This window comes from Felis catus, chromosome B4 (genome assembly GCF_018350175.1).
Source record: "Felis catus isolate Fca126 chromosome B4, F.catus_Fca126_mat1.0, whole genome shotgun sequence".
NCBI lineage: Eukaryota > Metazoa > Chordata > Mammalia > Carnivora > Felidae > Felis > Felis catus.
In genome coordinates, this window is record NC_058374.1 from 1,231,417 (window position 1) to 1,255,923 (window position 24,507).

General features: G+C 54.4%; 1 protein-coding gene and 1 pseudogene across 3 annotated transcripts in view; one reads left to right on the forward strand and one right to left on the reverse strand.

The window, feature by feature from the left end:
- Positions 1-16,975: 16,975 nt before the first annotated feature.
- The window catches only part of LARP4B (La ribonucleoprotein 4B), a 92,216-nt gene continuing 84,684 nt past the window's right edge, over positions 16,976-24,507 (reverse strand). For all 3 annotated transcript variants that reach the window (XM_023256269.2, XM_011283589.4, XM_011283588.4), the window contains exons 16-18: positions 23,284-23,414; positions 23,084-23,192; positions 16,976-20,616 (exon numbers count right to left, since the gene is read on the reverse strand). In XM_023256269.2, the coding sequence (XP_023112037.1) occupies positions 20,344-20,616; positions 23,084-23,192; positions 23,284-23,414 (513 nt within the window). In that variant the 3' untranslated portion in view covers positions 16,976-20,343. The remainder of the gene's footprint in view (positions 20,617-23,083; positions 23,193-23,283; positions 23,415-24,507) is intronic.
- Positions 20,616-21,973, forward strand: LOC123386405 (annotated as a pseudogene).

Below are 24,507 nucleotides of genomic sequence, written 5' to 3' on the forward strand. Positions count from 1 at the left end.
AATGTGTCCTCGACGCCGAGAGGCGCTTAGAGATGCGGGAGCCACGCGCGTCTGTGCAGGAACGCTAGCGGGCGAGGAGCACCTGCCGCCGCACCTGTGACCCCGGCCGGCAGAGCCCCGCCTGCAGGGGTGCGCGTCACCGGGACACGGCGCCTCCCAGGCCAGGGGCGGAGCGGGGCGGGGCGGAGCGGGGCGGAGGGGCCGAATCACCCGCGGCCCGCGTTGCCGGGCCGGGGCTCTCGGGCCGCGGTGGACGCCGCGCCGCCTGCACGCGGGCGCATGCGCCGCTGCCTCGGGCCGCGCGTGGGCTCGCTCGCGCGTGCGCCGCTCCCTCCGGCCGCGCGTGGGCTCGCTCGCGCGCCTTCCTCCCGGCGCGCGGCCCGCAGCGGCCTCCCGCAGAGTTTCCGGAAGGACCGCAGGAAGCGCGCATGCGCGGCCTCGCTCTGCGCGCAAGCTCTGCACCGGGCAAACTGTGTTCTTTTCCACTTCGGGACTGCAGGGGCTGGTTCGGTTCACGGAACTCGGAGGTTTTCCCCGCCCAGAGCTGATGCGCACAGTCGAAGAGCAACTCACGGAAGAGGTTGTTTTTGTAATTCGTTGCTGATCCCTTTTCTCCTCATTCTGTGGGATTTACCCAGCTGCTAGCCCCACTGAGCACCCGGCGATAGCTGGCAAACGTCATCTACAGCCGGGTAAGTGGGGACGAGGCGCTGTGGGCGCGGGAAAGCCGGTGGCTCGGGGGGCGTGGCCTCCAGAACCGCACCTGACGGCGGGAGCGCACGGAGCCGAGGGGCAGCTGCAGGGGGCCGTGCACACTCCCAGGGCAGCCTGCTTCCCGCCGGCTTCTGCGGCCTTGCGGGGCCACAAACCCAGAGCTACAAACGCACTGGCCGCATTCCTGCGCGGTCAGACCGGGCCAGTCTGGACACCGGGAGCCCGGTGTCCTGAAGGCTCCCAGGAGCCAAGCCGTCACCAGCCTTGCAGTCCTGCCCCCGCCCCCACCCCACAACAATGGACGTCTGTGCTGTCCTTCCCGGCCCTCCCCTCCCTCCTTCCTGCCAGGAGCATCACCTCGAAGGGGGCAGGAGGGCTCCAGGTCAGAGACACGTCGAGGAGACCGCCTCTGCGTGCTGTCAGGACGGACTGGCTGTGCTGTGTAACACACACGCCCAAACCCGGAGGCTCACACAAGTCGCCTGCGGTGGCCTCCGACCCCCACGGGCCTCATTCCTGGCGCCTGGTCTCAGGCAGGCCGCAGGTCCAGTCGGGAAGAAAGAACGCGGAGGATCAGGAACCAGCTTTTCAGTGTTCGCCCTTGGGTGACACATGGCCCTTCTGATGAAGGTCAAGGTGAGGCGCGTGCCTGCTTCCTTTCAAGGGGGCAGGGGAGCAGAAGCTGTGTCGCAACTGAAGCAGAAAGGTGCGGGGCCCGGGCTGGGGGCTTCGGCCACGGAGGAGCATGCTCTGACGCTAGAAGGCACGGCGCGGGCGGCAGCTTGCAGTGGTTAAGCAGCCGCGGTGGTATTTGGGGCAGACGCTCATATTGCCCCACAGACGAGGACCCTGAAGCAGGGCGAGACCCCTCGGCCTCGACCAGATTCGATGCCTGAGCTTCCTTTGTGATGGAGACGGCGGTGGAGCTGGGGATGTGGGCGGGTGAGGAGAGCTGGGCTCTGGGCCTGGTGACATCTGGTCGGTGAGGTTGGCTGGAGGCAGCAAGGACACACAAAGGAGGGCAGGAGGGTGAGAGCCAGCAGAGGAGTGACTCCGTTCGTGCGACTGGATAACATTTCCCAGGTTCTTCCTCTTTAAAAGTGAAGCAGAACGCAGTTGATTTTATTTTTATAGGCAAGAAATGTGCACGGCACCGAGGACCCCAGAGTACCACCCGGTGCTCAGTGAGACGCAGGTCAGGGTCCATCCCTGATCCTAACCACAGACTCAGCTTTTGCCAAGTCCTTCTGGTCCTGCGGGTGTTGGTCCTGTCAGGAACGAGTTTGGACAGCAAGAAAGAGGCCGGCCTTCTTTTTTTCTGTGAGCTCGGTGACTCTTGTCCCGTGCGGGATCTGTTCACACCACACTCGTCCCTCTGGCCCATCACCTGCACCCAGCCTGGGCTGGTCCAGGCTCAGCTTCCGTGTCTCTGGAGCCTGGCCCAGGATGAGGGAGCCAAGGTGTGGTTCCCCGGGTCCCCTGTGCCAGGGACACAGGGCTACGCTCCCCCGGGGCGTCTGGCCCCAGATCAGGAGGACGGGGTGGTTCCCCATGCCCCCCATGCCCCAAGAAAGGACACAGGGCTCCACTCCCTGGAGACTGGCCCAGGACCTGGAGGAGGGGGGTGTTCCCCATGCTGACCCACTGGAAGGTGACCCCGCGTGTGTGCTCCGAAGGGCCCTGCCATCTGCAGTGGAGATGGGTGTGCACAGACCCGCACTGACACTTCCCGTTGGCCCTGCTCTGTCATGCTCTGTTGGGACCTCGTGTCCTCCTGCGGACCCAGCGGACCTGTCCCGAGTGCGGGTGTGCTCCCGCCCTTCCCCATGCTTCACAGACCCGCACTCTCCACCCGTGGCTCACAGCTCCCCTGGTGGCCCCCCCGCCCTCTCTGCACCAAATCCAGCCCCCCAACACTGCCTTCCTGACTTCCTCCCTTTTCCCAGCCTCTTTCACCATCCGTCCATCCAAGTGGCAGTGGCCTCCTAAGTGTAAGCCAGTGACATCCAGCTGCATCTGGAAACTCAGCTCCGGGACAAAGTCCAGATCCCCTCAGAGGACCCGCCAGCCGGCAGGGCTCCCCGTTTCTCCTGGACACATTTCCCTCCGCCGCCGACCCTGCCTCCCTACATCTCTCTCCACCGAGTCAGCGCTTTCCTATTTCCACCACGGTTGAGTGAATACGGTCCCCACGGCCACATCTGGAGATGATGCGGCAGGGAGCGTCTGTGGAGGTAACTGGGGCTAAGGGAGCCAATGGGGGGACCCGTGTCCTCATGAGAAGACAGACACACAGAGCTACCCCCCCCCCCCCGCCCTGGGCACAGGGGAGGCGGGGAGAAGGCACTGTCCCAGGTGACAGCGCTCACCTCCGGGACCTGGCCCTGCCCCTCGCCTCAGGTCCCACCTCCAGTCCTGAGAAGTGTGTGGGCTCCGCTGGCTGCCCTCCCGAGCACCGTGCGGGTACCTGTGGGGCTGGGAGCTTCAGGGAAACCACACCTCTGTGTGTGTTCTAGGGGGGCCGGGGAAGTGACAGCTGGAGAGAAGCCCCCCACCCAGGGTGTGGCCTGGGCGGGGGGATCGAGGAGGGAAGCCAGAGATGAAGCTGGATGTTGTGCAGAACGAGAGAGGGGAGACACAAAGTGGAGGAATTGTTGAGGGAGAAGGACTTAGAGATTCGGAACATTTGAGAAACCGTGTCCCGGAGAGAACACTGAGCAGGTGGCTGGGCGTCCACGGAGCCAGGGGCAGGCAGGGCTGTGCTGGCAGCCGCGGGTTCGCTAAAGGGACACGCAGGTGACACAAAGGGAGGCTACCAGGTCCCCAGACTCTCCGGGTCGGTCGATGGGTCCCCCACTGCCACCGTGCGTCACCCTTCAAGCAGAGACTGACCCTGATCTGTGGGTCCTCTGGCGTGGCCACCCCCACTCTTCCTGGACCACGGACACTCCCACATGCGGCTCCACGTACCTCCCTGAGCTGCAGACCCGGAACAGCACCCACGGCTTCTGGGGGCCCACTGGGCCGAGGGTTGGGGACCCCAGAGACGGAGCTCTGGGGCCTGCGCAGGAAGACACCAAGGAGGCCCTGTGGGGGCGGGGCCATCTGTGGCTGAGCCCGCCCTCACTGGTTACAGGGAAAGAGGACCCGAGAAATTGAAAAAAAAAAAACGTGCCACCAACCCATGGGAGAGGGGAAGGGGAAAAAAAAAAAAAAAAAAAAGAGGTTAGAGTGGGGAGAGAGCCAAAGCATAAGAGACTGTTAAAAACTGAGAACAAACTGAGGGTTGATGGGGGGTGGGAGGGAGGGGAGGGTGGGTGATGGGTATTGAGGAGGGCACCTTTTGGGATGAGCACTGGGTGTTGTATGAAAACCAATTTGACAATAAACTTCATATATTGGAAAAACAAAAACGTGCCACCAGCATTTCGGGCAGGCTGTGTTTGGTGAGCACAGGCTGGCTAGCCCTCCTCGGTGCCCAGGCCCCTGCTGCCCATAGCTGCCCGGCCAGGATCCACATTACCCGGAAGCTGATTTCCAAACTAGCAGAGCAGCCTGAGCAGGCCATGGCCCCGGGCACAAAGGCCCTGAGGGGCTGATGGGGCCCAGGGGCCCACAAGGATAAAGCTGAGACTTGATTCTGTTCCCAGGACGTTGGAGGCGGTGCTACAACCTGCAGCCTTCAAGTCTTTCCACCGCCCTCTGGCGCCCTCTGGTGACAGACTGCAGACGCCCGCTTGAGGCCAAACCCCTTTCCTGTTTTGGAGTGAAGACAGACCTGGCCCAGCAGGAACTGACGTCCTGAGAGGAGGGGCGGGGAGGGGGCGCCGTCACTCAGGCCGGGACCGGGGCCAGGGCAATCGCTGAGTGCATGTGCTGGGGGCCGAGTGGAGCTGAGCCCCTGTGGGGGCAGCGACCCTGGCTGGCCCTACTGGGTGGGGCTTCCCCTCCATTGGATGCTCCCCTTTCCTTTGCTGGCGTTCAAACATGGCTGCCTGCCCCCCACCCCTCAGCCGCCGGCTCGCTCCCCCAGAAGAGACTGCGTCCACCTCTGCACCTCCTTCCAGCCTCAGCGCTATAACAGCCAGAGGGACTGACTCAGAAGTCCATGGAGCAGTCCAGGCCACTGGCTTCAGAGAATCCAGATAAGCTTAGAACCTGTCCGCACACTTGAAAATCACTTAGAAGACTGAGGCATGAGGAAATAGACGCTCTGAATACCAGTTACTAGTAAGGAGATTGGCTCAGGGATCAAAAACCTCCAGCAGACAAAAGTCCAGAACCAGATGGCCTCACCGGGGAATTCCACCGAACATCAAAGGAGGGATTAACACCAATCTTTCTCAAAATCTTCCAAAAAATAGAAGAAGGGGTGGGGGGAACACTTAAAAATCCATTCTGAGTCCAGCATTACCCTCATACCAAAGCCAGACAAGGACGCGAGAAGAAAAGAATCCCACAGGCCAGGGTTTCTGAACATAGATTTTAAAAAATCCTCAAATTGTCAGCAAACAAAATTGAGCAACACTTTCAAAGGATCACACACCATGATCAAGTGGGATTATCCCTGGAATGCACGGGTAGTTCAACATCTGCAAATCAACATGATACATTAAATGAAGGTTAAAAATCACATCATCATCTCAATACATGTTGCAGAAAAAGCATTTGATGAAACTCAACATCCGTGCATGATAAACATTTTCAACAAAGTGAGAATAGAAGGAACACACAGCATAATAAAGGCCATGTATGAGAAGGCCACAGCTAATGTCACACTCAGCTGTGAAAAGCTGAGAGCTCTTCCTCGAAGATCAGGAATAAGACAGGGATATCTGGTCTCAACACTCCTGTTCAATGCACTACTGGAAGTCCTAACCACAGTAATCAGGCCATATGAAACACACAAGGCATCAAAATTGGAAAGGAAGAAGTAAAACTGTCACTGTTTGCAGATGACATGATACTTATATAGGATACCCTGAAGACGCCCACCCCAAAACCATTAGACCCAATCAACAAATTCAGTGGTGTTGCAGGTTACAAAATCAATACACACAAATCTGTTGTTTCCATATACTGATATGATAAACAACCGGAAGAAAAATTAACTGTCATTTACAATTGCATGAAAAACAATAAGATACTCAGGAATAAATTTAACCAAGGAGGTAAGATATCTGTACATGAAAAGCGATAAGACATTGATAGAAAAAAAAAAAATTGAAGACACAAATGGAAAGCTATACCACATTTATGCATTGAAAGAATATTGTTAAAATGTCCATATTATCTAAAGCAGTCTACAGATTTGATGCAATCCCTATCAAAATTCAAAGGGCATTCTTCACAGAAATAAAACAGACCATCCTAAAATTTGTATGGAACCACTTAAGGCCCCAAATAGCCAAAGTAATCTTGAGGAAGAAGAAGCAAGCTGGAGGCATCACATTTCCCAATTTCAATCTGTATTACAAAGCTACAGTAATAAAAACAGTATGGTACTGGCATAAAAGTAGACACATAGATCAACGGAATAGAATAGAGACCCCAGAAATAAACTCACACATATACAGTCAATTCACAACAAAGGAGGCAAGAACACACGATGGGGGAAAGGTCAGTCTCTTCAGTAAATGGTGCTGGGAAATTGGACAACTGCATGGAAAAGAATGAACCTAAGACCCCTATCTTCCCCCATACACAAAAACTCACTTGAAATCGATCAAAGACTTGAAAGTAAGACCTGAAACCATAAAACTCCTAAAAGAAAACATAGGTGGTAAGTTCCTTGACATTGTTATCTTGGATTTTCTGGATTTGACACTAACAGCAAAAACGACAACAAAATAAACAAGGGGACCACATCAAACTAAAAAGCTTCCGCCGAGCAGAGGAAACCATCAACCTACAAAATGGGGGAAAAAATACTTGTAAGTCATGTGTCCAATAAGGGTCTGACATCCAAAATGTGTAAAGAACTTATAAAACCTAATAGCGAGGAAACAAAAATTCGATTAAAACAGGGACAGAGGAACTAAACATTTTCCAAAGAAGACATCCAGATGCCAACAAACACATGAAAAGATGCTCAACATCACTGATCATGAGGGACATATAAATCAAAACCACAAGGAGGTACCACTTCACACCTGTCAGAATGGCTAAACTCAACAGCACAAGAAACAACAGGTGTTGGTGAGGATGTGGAGAAAGGAGAACCCTCTTGCCCTGCTGGTGGGAATGCAAACTGGTGCAGCCACTCTGGGAAACAGCGTGGAGGTTCCTTAGAATATTAAAAACAGAACCACCCTACAACCCAGCAATTGCACTTTGGGGTATTTATTTGAAGAAAACAGTAACAGTAACTCAAAAAGATGCCTGACTCCTGTGTTCACTGCACTATTATTTACAGTAGCCAAGATATGGAAGCAGCCCAAGTGCCCGCTGACAGAAGAATGGATAAAGAAGATGCAGTGTGTATATACATACACAAACCTAAAAAGAATGACATCTTGCCATTTGCAACGACATGGAGGGGACCTTGAAGGTATTACGCTAAACGAAATAAGTCAGACAAAGACAAATACTGCATGATGTCACTTATCTGTGGAATCTAAAAAAATAAAATAAACTCATAGATACTGAGAACAGATTGGTGGTTACAAGAGACGGGGGCGGGGAGTAGGCAAAATGGGTGAAGACCATCAGATGGTACAAAACTTCCAGTTATGAGGGAAATAAGTCCTAGGGACACCATGGCGACTGCAGGCGATAACACCGTAATGTATATTTGAAAGCTGCTAAGAGAATAGACCTTAAATGTTGTCATCACAAAAACAAACTGTCACCGTGTGCCCAGTGAGGGATGGTAAATAAACTTAGCGGTGGTTATTTCACATATTCCAAATCATTATGTTGTACACTAACTGATACAACGTTTTAGGTCAGTTACTTCGCAGAATGATTTAGCTCCACCTTAAGAAATGTTAGGACGGGGCGCCTGGGGGGCTCAGTTGTTTAAGCTACCGACTTCAGCTCAGTCATGATCTCACAGTTCTTGAGTTTGAGCCCCGCGTCAGGCTCTGTACTAACAGCTCAGAGCCTGGAGCCTGCTTCGGATTCTGTGTCTCCCTCTCTCTCTGCCTCTCCCCCACTCGCACTCTGTCTCTCTCTCAAAAGTAAGTAAACATTTAAAAAAAATTTTTTTTAAGAAATACAAGGGCTCCAGGAAACTAACGGCGTCGCGGACGTGAGTTAGTAGGGAGCGGCTGCAGCCAGGGTGCAGGCTCCTTACCGTGAGCACCACCGGCTCTCACTGCAACACAGAGCTCGCCCCCGTGGCTCACACGGCAATCTCAAATACGATGCCAGCTCCCCTCACTTTCCTCAACTTTCTCTTCTCCAGGCTGACTCACTGGGCCCCTCCCTTCTGGGGAGACAGGATTTGGGGGCCTGGGCTGCCCTGAGGCCAGCCCACCATGGAGAGTGCTCCACAGCCATCCTGTGCCCGTTCAGGGTGCATTGTCAGAAGCCCTCGAAAGTAACATTTGCCCCAAGACGGCTCCTTCCTCACCAGCAACGGCGTCTGCATCATCTGGCACCAGACACAGCTCTCGTGGGCCCTGGGAGCCAGGATCCCTGGGGGTCTCAGAAGACGTGGGCTTCTCAGCGAGGCTCGGCATCGCTGCCGAGAGGGATTAGCCCCTGAATCCATCGGCAATGAGCGTTTGTCCTGTTGACCTTCAGTGTCATTGCTGGAGGCGGAGGTCACTGCGCCCACCCCCAGGCCCTACCCGGCTGGCCTCGGAAAGCCTGAGAACCTGCATTTCGACAAGTTCCTGGGGACCCTGCTCTGAGAAGGACTGGACGCGGACTCGTGAGGGTTTCACGGCGGGATAAGGGTGTGGCCAGGACTGAGCTCAGCAGGTCAGGAGAGCAGCCAGAGAGGAGGTCCCGGAGGCCCCACCTGGACGGATTCGGGAGGCTCCCTCGTGCAGCCCGGCTTCGAAGTAACCCCAGCTGATTCCTGTCAACCTTGCTGCGCTCAGACTCAGAATCAGATGATCGTGTGTATCGCTGTGTACGTGCACGTGTGCGCAGGCAGGTTTGCCGGGTCACACCTCCTGTGGACAATACCGTGCTGAACAACGTGCCTAAACCTCCACGTGTCCTGCAGCTGTGTTTCCCCGAGTTCCTGATTCCGGTGAGGCTGACATTGGACGGTCCCGGCCAGAACCCCAGGACGCCGCCCTCACTGCGTGACCCTGTTCAGAAAGCAGGAACACGTGTGGTCCTCGGGCAGCGGGGTCCCAGACTGGCGGGTTGGGGCATGCCCACCCACTGCCTGACGTGTAGAAAAAACAGAAATGTGTTCTAGATACTTAACAATTAATTTAAAAGTTTAAACTTTCGGGGAGCCTGGGTGGGCGACCGACTTCAGCTCAGGTCACGATCTCATGGTCTGTGGGTTCAAGCCCCACATCGGGCTCTGTGCTGACAGCTGGAACCCTGGAGCCTGCTTCAGATTCTGTGTCTCCCTTTCCCTCTTCTCCTCCCCACTGTGTTCTATCAAAAATAAGTAAACATTAAAAAAAAACCCCAAAAGTTTAAACTTCCGTGTTTATAGCTGCAGAGAGCTGCCCGGGGCCCAGGCTCCAGGTTGCTCTGGTGGGCAAATGGGGGCCGCTGTATGATGACAGCCCACGCCACGTCTCAGGACTCACGGGGTGGACATGATACGTGTATTTCCCTCCAGTGCTCCCATGTGGCCCCACTGTCTGTGGTTCTCCCTGAAAGTGAATGAGCCTGAGGCGGAGGGAGCCGTGCAACCCAGGGTTTCTGGGCTTTAAACTGTGTGTTAGAATATTTTTTAATCTTTTGTTTTTGTTTTTGTTTTTGTTTTTGTTTTAGAGAGAGAGTTGTGGGGGGGAGGGGCAGAGGGAGAGAGAATCAAAAGCAGTCAGTAGGTAGGCACTGGGCCGGGGGGGGGGGGGGGCAGCGGGGGAGGGGGAGGACCCTCGAGGCCCTGAGGATGCAGGTCTGCACTGATCGCCGTGCTGCTGTCCTGGAGGCTGGCTGGCCTCCATCTGCCTGTGAACAAGCCGAGTCTACACGGGGACAAGGACAGGCAGGAGTGTGGACCCTTGGAAATGAAGGCCACAGGGACCCCCAGGGGTCCAGCCAGTAGGAGCGCCAAAGCAAACCCTCCTGCTGGCTTAAAGGGCTCTCTCTGGTTCAGTTCCACAGAGTGAGCGAGTCAGCTTGGACGTCTCCAAATACAGAGGTGGGGACAGCGATGCCAGGACCCCTGCCTCGGTGTGCCCACAAGCTGTGGGCCTGGAGCTCTGAGAGGAAGCCCTGGCACCTCGCAGGGAAGAAGGCGGACCTGAGCGGGCGGCCTGAACCAAAATGCATCCAAGTTAGTTGCACCTGTTTCCTTTCATGCTTTTACCTGGCTACCAGGACGCTCACAGTGGCACGCAGGCTCACGCTGCATTTCCGCTGGACAGCACCCAGCTGGGCCCACAGGGGCGTTGGTGGGCTTGCTGAAAAAGGGCCAAGGATGAGGAGAGGAGCCCCGGACCCCTCGGTCTCCGCGGCACACAGGCCGGCACTGAGGCGGAGGACAGGCCTCCCCTGTGACGCCGCTGCAGCCCCGGCTTGTGTGTCCCATCGGGAGAATCAGGATGGACGGCCCTGTGGCCGCGGGCCTCCAGCCCAGACTGTCGGGGCTCGTGGCCGGGTGTGTGTCCCCCCTGCCAGACTGCAGGACAGACAGCCAGGGAACCCAAGACCGCCGCCCACAGACAGTGGAGAAGGGATCCAAGACGGAGGGGGCAGGGGAAGGGCCGGCCCACCACAGCCCACCAACCCCTTCGCCCTCGCGATGCTTGTCACGCTGTCACCCTGGCGGCCTCCTGGAGGAAGCAGGGCCACCCTGTACCCTGAGACCCCACCAGCGCTGCGGCCTGGACCCTCCTAGACCGGCTGTCGCCACACAGGGGCTCCAGGACGGCTCGCTCACCTGCCGCAGGCCTGTGGCGCCCCCCCTCGTCCGCACCGTCCGTGCTCCCTGTGAGCTGGGCTCCCCCACCCCCCGCAGCCCCGCGCTCAAGCCGCGGTTCTCCCGGCCTCCGCCCCGCCAGCCCCGCTCCACTTCTCGCGAGGCGGCAAAGCGCGGCTCCTGAAAACGTGAACTGCCTCGCTCAGCGTGTTTGCGGGACGTACCGCCCAGCACGCTCTGCACGGTCCCGGCGCCGGGCAGACAGCGTTAGGCAAAGGGGAACCCCGGGGAACCCCGAGCCCGCCCCGGCGCCGCGCCCTCGAGGCCAGGCCATCGACGGCGGGCCTGTCAGGCGGCCACCGGGGCCTCAGGGGCAGCAACGCCGCCCCGGGCTGGAGCCACACGCGACTCCCAGCGACGCGGAGCAGAAGCCGGCAGGTAGGCCTCGCGCGTGAATCCGGGGGAGGTGGGCCCCGGGGCCGGAGAGGGGACCCCGGTGACGCCTGGGGGCGATGAGCCTCCCCCGACGTGGGCCGGCCGCGGGCCGAGGAGTGGACCGTGGGCCAGGGCAGCCGCGGAAGCACCTCGAGGGCGTGAGTCGGCCGGTGGCGCCGCGTGGGGTTCACAGCCACGGCGGTGGCCGGCCGGGGCTTCGGGGACAGGGATGGGGCGTGTGGAACGTGAGGTGTGAGGGGTCCGGACGCGTGTCCCCAGGGTCCCAGCGGCCGTCTCCCTAGGAGCGTCCCCGTGCGTCCAGGGCCACCCCGCAGGCCCTCTCCAGAGCCTGGGGGGAGGCCCGCTGGTGTGACGGTCGCTGCTCCAGAACGGAGGCGGCTGCCAACTCTGGCCGGCGAGGTGAGAACTCCCCGGGCGGCTCTGACATTGTCGCTAGCACCCGGCCGTAACGTGGGTGCCCACGGCGTTCTGCCCCGCATGAGGAGGTGGGCCCTGATGGGGGGCTCGGACCCCTTGGGGGCACCCTGGGGACACCTTGAGCTCAGCACCGCCCGCTCAGCCCCAGGGATTATGTGTGTCTCCAGGACATGGAGCCCCGACAGTGACAGTGCGGTCGGGTGGGCCTGCCGGAGGGGGGAGGGAGGGGCGGGTGGGAAGCCTCGGAAGGGACGGTGGAGGCTCCCGGAGCGCAGAGGTCACCGTGACCGGCCAACACTGAGACCCGATCTGCCCAGCGGCCCCTCCACCCGCACTCATGACCCCTGCGCTCTGTAAAAGCCACCAAACGCCCCCCGCCCTGCCCCCCGCTTTGGTTTGGGCAGCTTTGGGTGGAACCCGCACACGCTGCCCACAGAGGCTGCCGGGACGGCACCCAGAACAGCCAGACCCTGCTCCCGGGACAGGTGGGGACACCGGGATGAGGTTCTCCAGGTACAGGATCCTGGTGGCCAGGACCCTATGGACAGACCGGCCGCCTCACATCTGGTGGTTTCAGGTTACCCACAAGTCTCTCTTAGACACCTGGGTAGTCACATGTCTACACTGTCCCCCCTGTACACACCATCCACCCTCAGACACCCAGCTGGTCACTCGTCTACACCATCCACCCTCAGACACCCAGCTGGTCACTCGTCTACACCATCCACCCTCAGACACTTGGATGGTTACTCGTCCACACCATCCACTCCCTCAGACGCCTGGACAGTCACTCGTCTACACAGTCCACCCTCAGGCACCCTTGTGGTCACTCATCCACACTGTCCTCCCTCTGTCAGCTGATGGTCATCGTCCACACTGTCCACCCTCAATCAGCTGGATGGTCACTCGTTGACTGTCCACGAAACCAGGTCCATGCAATCTCTGGGCTGTCTCGTGTTCTCCCGACCCTGCCCCTATCTCGGACCCGTCCCCCCGACAGTTCCCAAGGGCAGCTGGCTCCGCCTCACGTCTTCTCCCAAAACCATCCACCAGGCCGTGGCTCCTCACTCACCTGCACCCAGCACACGGGCCCCCTGAACTGAACACGGTGGCCGCGGCTCCACGCGCCATGCTTGGTTCCAGCCAACAGGGACATCCCGGGACCCGGGACGTGGGATCAGGCCGCCCGCACCTGCTGGCAGCGGAGGGACGACGTGCCAGGGAACCTGGCCGCCGCTGGCTGGGTCCGGGGTTCAGGCGCTGGCGGTACCACTTCAAGTGCTCGCCGCTTCTTCGTCGTCACAGTATGAGGCGGGCACCATGGAAATCCACTAAGCTGAACGGACCAGGGGCACCGATTAACCTGCTGGTTACCTGTGAGAAGAGACTCCGGAAGAGACCGCTCTGGCCAACATACCTGGGGCCACGGAGACACTGATGTCCTTGAAACGGCCTGCGACCTGGACCTTAAGCATCCAGCAGGTTAGAAGCCCTGGAAGGCAAGGAGAAAAGGAACAGAGGAGCTCACGGAAAACACACAGCCCCAGCGCACAGATTCCTTTGTGTGTGAATGGTCTGCGTGCACCAGGTCACGGCCGGGACTGGCAGCTGTGAGCCGAGATAAAGGGTCCAGAAGGTGCACCTCACCGGCATTATGGGAAACGAAAAGCAGGAACGGTACACCAACGTCCAATAAAGTAAAATGTCAGAGCCTGGGAACCAAGAGGGAGATCACTGAATGGTCACAGGACAGATCCCACGAGAAGACACGGCAATCCTGAAGTGCCCAAACACAGGTGCCCAAAGTACCCCGACCGAGCGCCACCGGAGCCGGAAGGCGCGAGCCCCCGGGAGCAGGTGTGCAGACAGGTGCACCCCTACAGCTGGGGAGGATCCGAGGGCTCCTCCCTGCGCTCTCCCCCAGGCCCCGAGGACGGTCCCGCGGCAGACCGCCGCCGGGTCGCCCATGTCGTACGGTGTTCTCTGACCACAATGGAACCAGACCAGGAGCCGGTGACACAGAGACAACGGGAAACTGTCCCACCACCTGGAGCGAAAGGACACACTTGTACATACTCACCTGGTCAAAGAATGTAAAAGTACAAAGAGCTGGGACTCAGCTCACAGGGACATTTACAGCAGGGAGCACCTGCCTCAGAAGGGACCATAAATCAACCACCTTAAATCCTAAGGAAGCGGGAAGAGAAGAGCAAATCAAAGCCAAGCAGGAGGAAGGACAGGTGCAGCGTTACTGACCTACACTCGTGCCCACCTGACTTGGGCACCGGTCCTGGGGCTTCTTGCGTGTCTGCCTGCTTTTCCCTCGTGACCTGACTGCCCATCACCCACAAGCACCTTTTGACCATGAATTCCCGACAACGACCCTCTGCGTCCTTACCACCCCCCACCCTGAACCCCAAGTTCATGGAAGGAGAGTCAGTAGGAAGAAATCTTCATTTGACTTTGCAAATTAGGCCCAAGCTCCCAGAACCTCGTCCCAGGATGAAGTGACTCCTGGTGTGGTTTTCAGCGGGGCGCTCCTGCGGCAGCCTGGTCTCCAGTCTAGCGGCCAGGGGCTGGGATGCCGCCTTTGCCAGGAGGCCACCCAGGGTCCCTCAGAGCCACAGTGTGGGCAGGTGCCGCCAGCCCTGAGGGCCAGACCTAACCCCCCACGTTCCTGCCCTCGTTGTGGCTGCAGGGAGCAGACCTGCAGTCACTAACAAAAGGTGCTACTCTAGCGCTGTGTACCATGGACAGCACTGCTGCCCTGAAACCTTGGCCACGTTCGGCGCTGACGCCCTGCCTGGTGCCGCCTCTCACATCCATTCCTACACTTGGACGTGGCGACTCCAGTCTTTTTGTGCCAGATGCACGGCAGGCTACGGGGGAGGCCCTTCTCCAGCGTCATTGCTGCTGCAGGCAGCGTCATTGCGTCATTGCCCGGGACAGGCTCTTTATCCTTTTGGTGGCTCCCAATTGTCTGGGAGCCTGAGACCCAGCAATCTGGGCCACACAGCTGGGCCTCTTCAGAAGCCCCGATGCTGCTGGCGCTGTGTGCGTACTGGGCACGCGTCCTACGTCCTGTGGCTGGGGCGGAAGAGCCAGTGCTCTGCGAGACGAATGGCCGCCCCCGGGGGGCACCCGCTTTGCTTCTCAATGTTCTGGAGGGTCCTCGCACACTGCGTGCGGAGCCTCTGTACTGACGGGGTCATTGCAATGACGAGTCATGAGTTTCAGCTAGGCAAGGTGGCCACCGTGGCTCAGAGAAAATCTGGTTTAGGAGGAAGCCAGGCATTGGGGGCCCTTGCCATGCCAGGGACACCCCCTGATGGCTGCATCTCCCCATCTCCTGGACACACAATTGCCAGCCCCTGCTACGGAAAGCCTTTCCTCCCTCGGTCAGCTAGCAGGCGGCCTCTCCTGGTACCACCACCCGAACCCTGAGGGCCCAAGTGACCGCCCTTTCCTTGCGACTCCCCAGCCCCCTTCAGCTCAGAGCAGGACTGTGGGGGCACGGGGGCCAGGCCCACCTGGCAAACACCCAACGCACTAGCCACGCCCCACAGCCTCCGGTTCCGCAGACACGCAGAACCTGAGGGGGAAGGCCGGTTGTTCTGTTTTCCGTTTCCCCCTCCCTGCCTCTGCATGGTGGGCCAGAACAGTGTGTCAGAGGGAGGGGCCCCAGAGAGCCCGGTGTAAGACCACGACAGGCCACTAGGCAAAAACGGGGCTCACAGCTCATCAGGCCCCACAACCTGTGGCCATCTGCTGGTGGCACTTCTTCAACCGTCACTTTTACTCCACGATTCAGGACAACACAGGACTTTGATGTTAGTAAGAAATGTGGATGTACCAAGGAACACAATGCAACAACTTCAACTTCTTGGGGAAGGAGGGCTTAAATGCTGGGGGCCAGCTCTTGCACCCTCCCACAGCCACGAAAGCACAGGCCTCGGCTGGCCTGCTGGCCCAGGTGAGCAGCACGTGGTGACGAGGTCTGTGTACCCCCCCCACATCAGCCAATCCTGATGTGTGATTGTCATTTCAAACCATTGGGTTTTGGGGGGCTATATGGAAACAGCAAAGCAACTCATTGCCCTATTTCTTCCAAGTTTTCTAGGCCAGTGCTGTGCACAAAGAATACATACTCAATAAATATTTTGTCAATTTAACAGACATTTATTGAGCATCTATTATGTTGCAGACAGTGTACTAAGAACAGAGGGTACAGAGGTGGTCAGGATGGGCTCACTTTCTGCCTTCGTGGAGCACATTCAATCACTGCTGCAAGGAGTTCCATGAAAGCAATTCCTAGCAATGCCGAATGACGGCTGAACGAAACCCTATGGTGTTAGCAAAGAAACAGAACTATAGACAGTGAAGGACAGAGCGCCTAGACAACACGCATGCACCTGCAGGGCTTCTCTAAATAACAAGACTGGCATCACACATCATGGAGGATAACAAGTGACACGGAGGAAAGATACTCTCCGTATGGCGAAAGCAGAATTAGGTTCTTACCCCAGACCATACACACACACACACAGGCCAGCAATTCCAAACAGACTGGGTGCACGCGCACGCACACACGCACACGCACACAGATTATCCTTACGCCTGCAGAGTAGGGAAATACTTCATAAACAAGACCAAGACGCTAGAACTGTAAAGGAGAAGATTGATAAATTTTACTACATGATAATTAAAAACTGTAAGATAAAACATACTCTAAAAAAGTTAAGACAACTGGTAGAGATTGAGGGGAAAAATTTGTAACATACATAACAGACAAAGAATTAATAGCCAGAACAGATCGAGAACACCACGTCAGTAAGAAAAAGGTAACGCCGCAGAAAAATGGGAAAAGGATATGAACAGGCAGTTCACAGACGAGGAAAATCAGTCCATTAACATCTAAGTAGACCTGTGTGCATCAACTCAGTAATACACTAACACGTTCGTCCATTCAGCCTTGAGCAGCGCTGGCATCACCGGTATTTAGGGATACGTCAATTACTTTGTTTCTGAGGCTCACATCTGATTTGAGAACCACAAGGACCCATCATCAAGCAACTCTATGGGAACACCTCGGGGAGACAGGCCATTTAACAAGAAACAAAAGATCCCGACATAGGGTATTTACCTTTGTGGCAAATCTTGGATTTAATACTCCCCCAAGTGCCTTAAACCACTGCACCTGGGGGTACCCTCACACTGCAGACGCTCAGTGTGCGAGGCACCATGATGACCCAAACACAAGTTGGAGGCAACCAACCATGTTTCATTCTCTATATATACACTAATGGGAAGACACAAAAATTATTTCTTAAAAAGATGTATTCTTGAAGAAATTTTTAATTAAAAAAAAAATCAAAAGAAAAATTGAACAGTGCCTAAATCTTTATTTTTCATAACCTACATTTTTCAAATTAGACAGTTTTACACTGAATGACACAAAAGGAAACTTAAATTACCAATAGTTTACATGTAAGCTTGATTCCAGTCTTAATGAAAAGTAGAACAAAAACAAAAGCCCTCAAGAAAGCTTCCGTATTACATCCCGCTCTGCTCCTGACTTGGATTGTCTGCTGCGCTCCGGGTGACAGGCCACCAAGTGCACGAGAGCACGACTGCAGCTCGCAGGCGGCAGGCACAGACGCGCACCTTCCTCGCCCGCTGCCCTCGGAACAAACGGAGCCGGTGTTTAAATGTAAACCTTGTGCTCCTGGCTAATCCAGCAACAGGAAACATTTCCTGCCACCCGCTAGTGACAATCAGTGATGCGGGGACAGGAGGGCCAGACCAGGAACATCAGGACACCAACTCTTAAAAAGCAACTACTCTACTTGAAATTCATGTCTGGTGAAATGGGGCCAGATTCTCATCCCTCTATTTCCAAATTAGAAGTATCCTCACACAATTTTACAAGTTAAAACGTCATTTGTGATTGCCGTATCTGACTCTACACCCTGAGGTACTGCCGAGGAAAGAGTGACGTTTCTAGAAATGGACAAAAGCCTCAGACTGCTGGCTGCTTGCGCCAGAGCGGCCGCCCCCCGTGCTGCGTCCCAGCCTCCCCTTGTGTGGGCTCCCCTCCTTTTCTGTGAGTGTAAGATCTCACAAGGATCTCAGAAAGATGGGCTTTTTTGGACATAATATAGCTATTTGGCATATCATCTTTGCTTAATTAAAAAGAGTGCTATAAAAATAACACCAGAGCGAGGTTGCAAATCTGGATGCGACAGACTCTGGCCACGAGGACAAGAGCTGCAGTACGGTGCAGGCGTGGGTGCGGGGGGACGGCCGCCACACTGGCTAGCCGTGCCCCGTTGCTGTCACGAGTGACCACCTCCGTCCCGTGTGCAGTAGATGGCTACAGCTGGCTCTAGCACACACACCCCCCGGCCGGGGGAAGGACACGGCACTCCTGAAAACCAGTGTCTCAGCTCCACAGGTCTGCGGCTCGGGGATGATGAAGGCTGACGGCATCCGCTCCCTCCTCCAGCAAAGACCGCTCAGTGCGGACCTCCTGTGGCTCGCCTTTCCAACTCTTCTCACAGTACTCATTAGCTGGGGTGTCAGAGGTCAATTCTTCCTGATTTTTTAAGTCCACAATCCCTCAACTACAAAAAAACGAATCCCCATGTTCCTTTTACAGGCATCTGCAACATACTAGCACTGTTTTTTCTAAGTAAAATCTGAGTACTGGCAGCTTCTCTGAAGGACACGGTCAAGCTCACCAGGGCGTGTTTTCCTCTGGCAGGGCGAATCGCGCGTAGCTATTTATGATTTTAAGTAGATTATCTTTTACGTTCTCCTGAAGATCCTGCCAGTTTCTGCTTCCTACATTATGCTTTCACATTAGCTATGATTAGTACATATTTACAGACTTTTAAGAAGAGCATGAAGACATCGGAAGGCTTTAACAGGACTTTCCGTTTCCCTTCTGCAGCAGCAAAGAGGAGAATCAGTCCAACACACCAGCATAAGAGGAAAAGAAAAACACCTCAACAAATTAAAATAATATTCAAACCACAACATTTAGTTTTATCTACATCCAGCTCAATAGCAACATTTATAATATATCAATAATTTTTATCAGATTTTTCTCTTTAGGGTACCTTTTTAATATGTTCTGATTATTTACAACTGTACAAGCAAAGCACACACTCCCAAGTGCACATATTTAATACAGTATCGACTATTTGCATTTACAGGATTTCTCAACAATCTGAGAAAGGTCAACTGTTGCAGATCTTCAGGGTACATCACAGACACCGCTGCCAGCCCAGCTCCCACACTACGGAGCGCTCACTCAGAAACCCCGGCGGCGGCGGCCCCACGTGACAGAGCGGCTCTGGAGCCCACTCGCGCCCACCCAGGGGCCGGTCTCCGCCAACTCTAAGCTGTCTTCTACAAAAGTTAAGGCAAAGTCATTTTCAAGTTTAAATAAAATTCAAGTCTTTAAATATTGGATGGAAATAATTTTAAAAAAACAAACACCTCAGTCTTGTTAAATAACATTTTGTGGAATAAACTGTATGGTTACATTTAGCAGGAAATATTTTAATGTCTGCTGCTTAGAATACTTAAAGAAAGAATTTAGGCATTTTAAAACAAAATAATTTATATTGAACTTTATTATCCACTGCTAGCGCTAGTGCATGCGTGTTCTTCAGAGTGCAGCACTTCCGGAAGGGAGTCAGTGAGACCCTCGTCTCGGAGGGAACTGTTGGCCTCACCGCCACGGGCACCGCACACACCTCTCTCACGACTTAAGTAACACTTCCACTGTGTGCCGACACGGAGGCACGGGGAGGCTCCCACGGAGCTAATGCGGGGGAGCCGCGGGAGCCACGGCAAGAGCCACGGTGGCTCCCGAGCCCTCCGGGCCGGCTCGCGGGAGCAAGACAACATCAGGGTACAATTTCGCGGTGACGCGTCGGTGGGCAACCAGGTTTACGTTTTCATGTAGGTTCTATTCACAATGTGCTTTGACTCTATCTTACACAACAGCCACGGAGTCTGGATTGAGAGGCTGGTTACTTGCTTGCAGCACATAAAAACTCACGGTTTCAGGGCTCTCTTGGGTGCATCTTGCCCAGTAGGTCAAAAACAGGCTATACTTAAAAAAAAAAAAAAAAAAAGCCAAAACAAACAAACAAAAAAAAAAACCCAAACAACTGCTAGCGTCACTTGCTAAGATTCTGAATGAAGTACAACTCCCATGCCAGCGAGGGCACCACCTGACCCCACCCCTTCTCCAGGCCACACTGACTGTGTTGCCTCCAAACCTCGATCCCAGCCGTCTGCAGCCCACCCGTCGGTCTGGACATCTCAGAGATATGCACTTGCTAACCAGTTATTTTAAAAAATGAAGTAGCATAGTTCCGCTTAATTTAGAAAAACTCACTATATATAGAGCTTGCATTCATAGCCACATGGAGGCTTAATAAAAATATCAATTTGTTAGGATAAATGCATTTACTATCCTGAAAAAAATCAGACTTATGCATCACCTCCAGTTAAGCACCAACCTAAAATAAGGTTTATATTAATTAAATCCTGAAAAATAGATTTTTTTTCAAGAGGGGGGAAAATCCGACTCACGGAAGAAACACCACTTGCAGGCACCTCAGCGGCCCGTCTACGCTGCAAGCTCCTAACCAGCGGCTCACTCTCGGCCCCGAGTGGGACAGTGCTGAGTTGTGGCGACCTCAGTTCCTCACAGCCCTCCCAGACCTCGGCGCTCACTGAGGGGACTTGGGAGGGGTGCTCTGTTCTCTGTGTGGACGCTTCCCGGCCGCTGGGGGCGAGGGCCGGCGGCCTGGCGGCCTCCTCTGGTCTTTGGGTGGTCCCGGGTTGGACTTGGGGGCACAGGGCTCTCTCTCGGCGAGCTTCTTTTCTTCCTTCCCACAACCAACAGCATTTGGCTTTTGTTCTTTCGGGGGCTGCAACGGGGAAGACGGAGGCTCTCTACTCGTCCTCTGACAAATTTCCGCATAGCTGGGTTTTCGCAATTCCTGGGAAACAGACACAACAACGCACAAAATGACGTCTCCAAACATGTGAAAATAAAGTCTACTTCAGGTAAAAGTGAACAAAGTTTTCAGCAGGAGCCAAATTCCACATTCAAAAGTACCGTCACCGGTAAAGGTTCATAAACGTCAACAACTTCTATTTTCCCGCAACGCAGGGTTCCCTCCGAGACACTCTAGAAATATCCTGTAAAAATGGGTAAAACTAGAAAAGGTGCTCAGACACATAGTACTGGCCTCTGCACACTCTCTCGCCATACGGAAGCCTCCAAGGGGGTGTGACAAACGGTGCCCCTGGAAACAGGCAGGAGCAGCACCTGCTTTCTCTGCCCACGTTTCCTTCCAAGCACGGCACTGCGCATGGCACGGGCTTCCTGGAACACCTGTAAGTGATGCAGCCCATCACTCACCAAGGAACGTCAAATAACGTCTGTGCCCATTTCAAACTACCAGAGGCTGGTGGTGTGGATTTGGATTCAGGAAAGGTGAAGGCAGAGTTAAAAACTTTCTAGAGGCGTCCGCTTGTTCCCTTGGCGGCTGTCTTTTCTCTCATTCTGCTCTGCCATGCCCTGCTCTGAAGCGACACCCACCATCTCCCCCAGCAAGTGGGCTCGGCCTGCGGAGGACGCCATGCGGCTCTGCTTTGTCTGGCTCTCGGAGCCCGCCACCGCCCCGAGCAAGCGGTCCATGCGGGCCATGGGCTACGACCTGTATAATGCCTATGATCACACAGTACCACCTATGGAAAAAGCCCTTGTGAAAATGGGACATTCAGATAGCTCTTCCTTCTGGGTGCTATGGAAGAGGAGCTCCCTGTTCTGGCTTGGCTGAGAAACACCTCATAGATGTAGGAGCTGGCATCACAGGTGAAGATTATAGAGGAAATGTGGGTGTTGTACTAAATTTTGGCAAAGAAGGGGCGCCTGGGTGGCTCGGTTGGTTGAGCGTCCGACTTTGGTTCAGGTCAGGATCTCCCAGTCTGTGAGTTTGAGCCCCGCATCGGGCTCTGTGCTGACAGCTCAGAGCCTGGAGCCTGTTTTGGATTCTGCGTCTCCTTCTCTCTGCCCCTTCCCTGCTCATGCTCTGTCTCTCAAAAATGAATAAACGTTAAAAAAAATTTTTTTTTTAATTTTGGCAAAGAAAAGTTTGAGAAAGGGTGATCGAATTGCACAGCTCATTTGTGAACGGATTTTTTATCCAGAAATAGAGGAAGTTCAGGTTTTGGATGACACTGAAAGGGGTTCAGGAGATTTGGGTTCTACTGGGAAGAATTAAAATTTATGCCAAGAATAGAAAATGAGAAAACATACTTTTCTTAAAAAAATAAAGTGTCTCTGCTTAAGCTGTTTTGGTGTTTTGTACTTCTGTAAACTTACTGGTGTTAGCTTCTAAAAGTGGTTGTCTTAGGATTAAAGATACCTCAGTTGGGGTCACAAAGGAACTTACTTCCTCGTGTTTTTATATATTTGAATGTTGTATAAATTAGTGTGGTGACCTAATACAAAGTGTTTCCTTTTTTTAATAGAATGTATATCAATTACAGATCCAAAACTCCCTATATTATTTAATTCACTAAATGCTGCCTCTCAACTTATTAAATTGCTTTGTAAATTACAAAAAAAAAAAAAAAAAAAAAACCTTTCTAGAAACGGGAGTCTGGGTGGCTCAGTCAGTTGAGCGTCAGACTCCTGATTTTGGCTCTTTTGGCTCAGGTCGTGAGCCCAGGGTCATGGGATTGAGCCCCGCATCAGGAACGTGGGGCCCGCCTGGGATTCGCTCTCCTCCTCTCTGCCCCTCCCCCAGCTCACTCTCTTATCTCTCAAAATAAATAAAGTTAAAAAAAAAAAATTTTTACAAAAAGTTAATATTTCAGCTGTTGAAGGCTAAATAGTAGAAAAGAAACTTAAAACTATTTCACGTCCATAAGCCATTTACTAACTTAAAAATAATTACAATCTGTAAAAATTTTTTCTTTAAAGATTCAACCCTGTAGACCTAAGGATTTAACTTCCAAACGTCAATGGCAGAAGTTCACCCAAGATCACACTGAGGACAACACAGATCAGAACAGGGCGAGCGCACCAAGGGCAAAGCAGCAGGGAGAGGAGCTGCAGGGGCCCGTGGCCAGGACAGAGCTGCCCTGGGTGGGGGTAGCGGCGGCCGTGCTTCTGCTTGGTGTCTGCTGTGACAGCACCGGTCTGAGTGAGCAGAATCCACAGAGAAGGCGGGGCAACGGTCCAGAGACTTGCAGACAACCTCACTCAACCAACAGAGAAACAGAAAGGTCCCGGGACAGTGGCAATGAGAAAGAAGCAGGACACTTGGTGGAAAGTTAGTAGCCAATACACAAGGTATTTGGTACAGAAAGCACAAATCAGACTTCACGGCAGATAAGCTGGATAAGACAGACAAGATGCAGGAAAGGAACCATCTTCTTCCCACATCAACATACCGTGGCAGCGCCATTCACTTGCACCGATTTACTCGCTGTTGTAGTGAGGGCAGAAGGAAGTCTGTCCACATTCGAGGTCTCCCTCTGCTTCTCCACCACCTTGGGATCCCTGCAAAAACGCCACCCACGGTGTGAATCTCCCACACACGCCAGGCAAGGGCATCTGACGGCATGGAGGCTTGGCGGCAGGTGGTACTTACTCAGGCAGGTGGGAGGGGGAGGGGGAGGGGGAGCGCCCATAGGCTGCAGACAGGGTGCAGGCAGCTGGCGCTAAGGGCTCTCTGGGGCTCACTGCGGGGAGCGTGTTCGTGCTTGCGTCCGCATTCAGGCCCTGAAAACCAAGGGATGAAGTTTAAATTGGGTGGAGAAGAAGCCCTCACAGATCTCTCAGAATGACCTTAAAATACCAGTAACAGTTCCTGGTCTGAATGACAAGGAGGCTTGCTGCCTTCCTCCCCAGGACCCAGGGTCATTCCACCTGAGCTGAACATACAGCCTCCACACAGGGAGCGGCTGGAAGACACCGCCATCCAGCCGCCAAAGAAGCAAAGCCCTGTCCTCCAGGGAGCCCCCGCTCTGCCCACAAACACCTCTTCACTCCTGTGACATGGGCCACCCTTGGGCTTCTACTTCTCCACAAGCTCCTTTTCTCCAAGGAATAAATATCAGAGGCATCCTATTCCTGACACGCCGGTGCCTAGCACAGCCTGGCACAGGATGAACACTCGAGTTCCCACCTAATTCCCACATGGCTCATTTTTGTAACTAAAACCAAGAAAATCAACACTTCAGTACAGATAGAAGTCTGAGGGCCTTGTGGTGAGAGGTGGGTGTGGGCACACTTCCCGCTTGAATGCACAAACCGTCCCCCGGAAGGAGGTGTGTGAATTCCCAATTGAACAGGCGAGGAAACCAAGGTTTGGAACAATTACATTAATTTGTGCACAATCATGGGGCAAAGACGTGAATAAAGCTAGATGCTCTTACTCCAGCCAGTGACCACACACAGCGACACTTCACAAATGCACAGTCTCCCTCCCACTGTGTGACTAGTACGTAATTGGAAGTGAGATTAAGCGCAAATATAACGTTTTCTTATGATTCTATTTTCATGGCAGATTAAAGGTTCAGCAGTGGACTGAACTGAGAGCATGTGGGGAGGGCAAGGTGAGCAGGGCAGTGCTGCGGCCCCTGCCGGAGTCCCCACTGCTCTCACACATAGGCACCAGGGCACAGAGAGGGACGCTGCAGGGGCTCCACCTGGGTGTGGCACCCGGCCAAGACTTTTTACAATTAGCCATTCTTTCTTCAAAAAATAAATGATACAGGGGTGCCTGGGTGGCTCAATCAGTTCCACGTCCAACTCTTCATTTCAGCTTAGGTCATGATCTCACGGTTCATGGGATCAAGCCCCTCATTGGGCT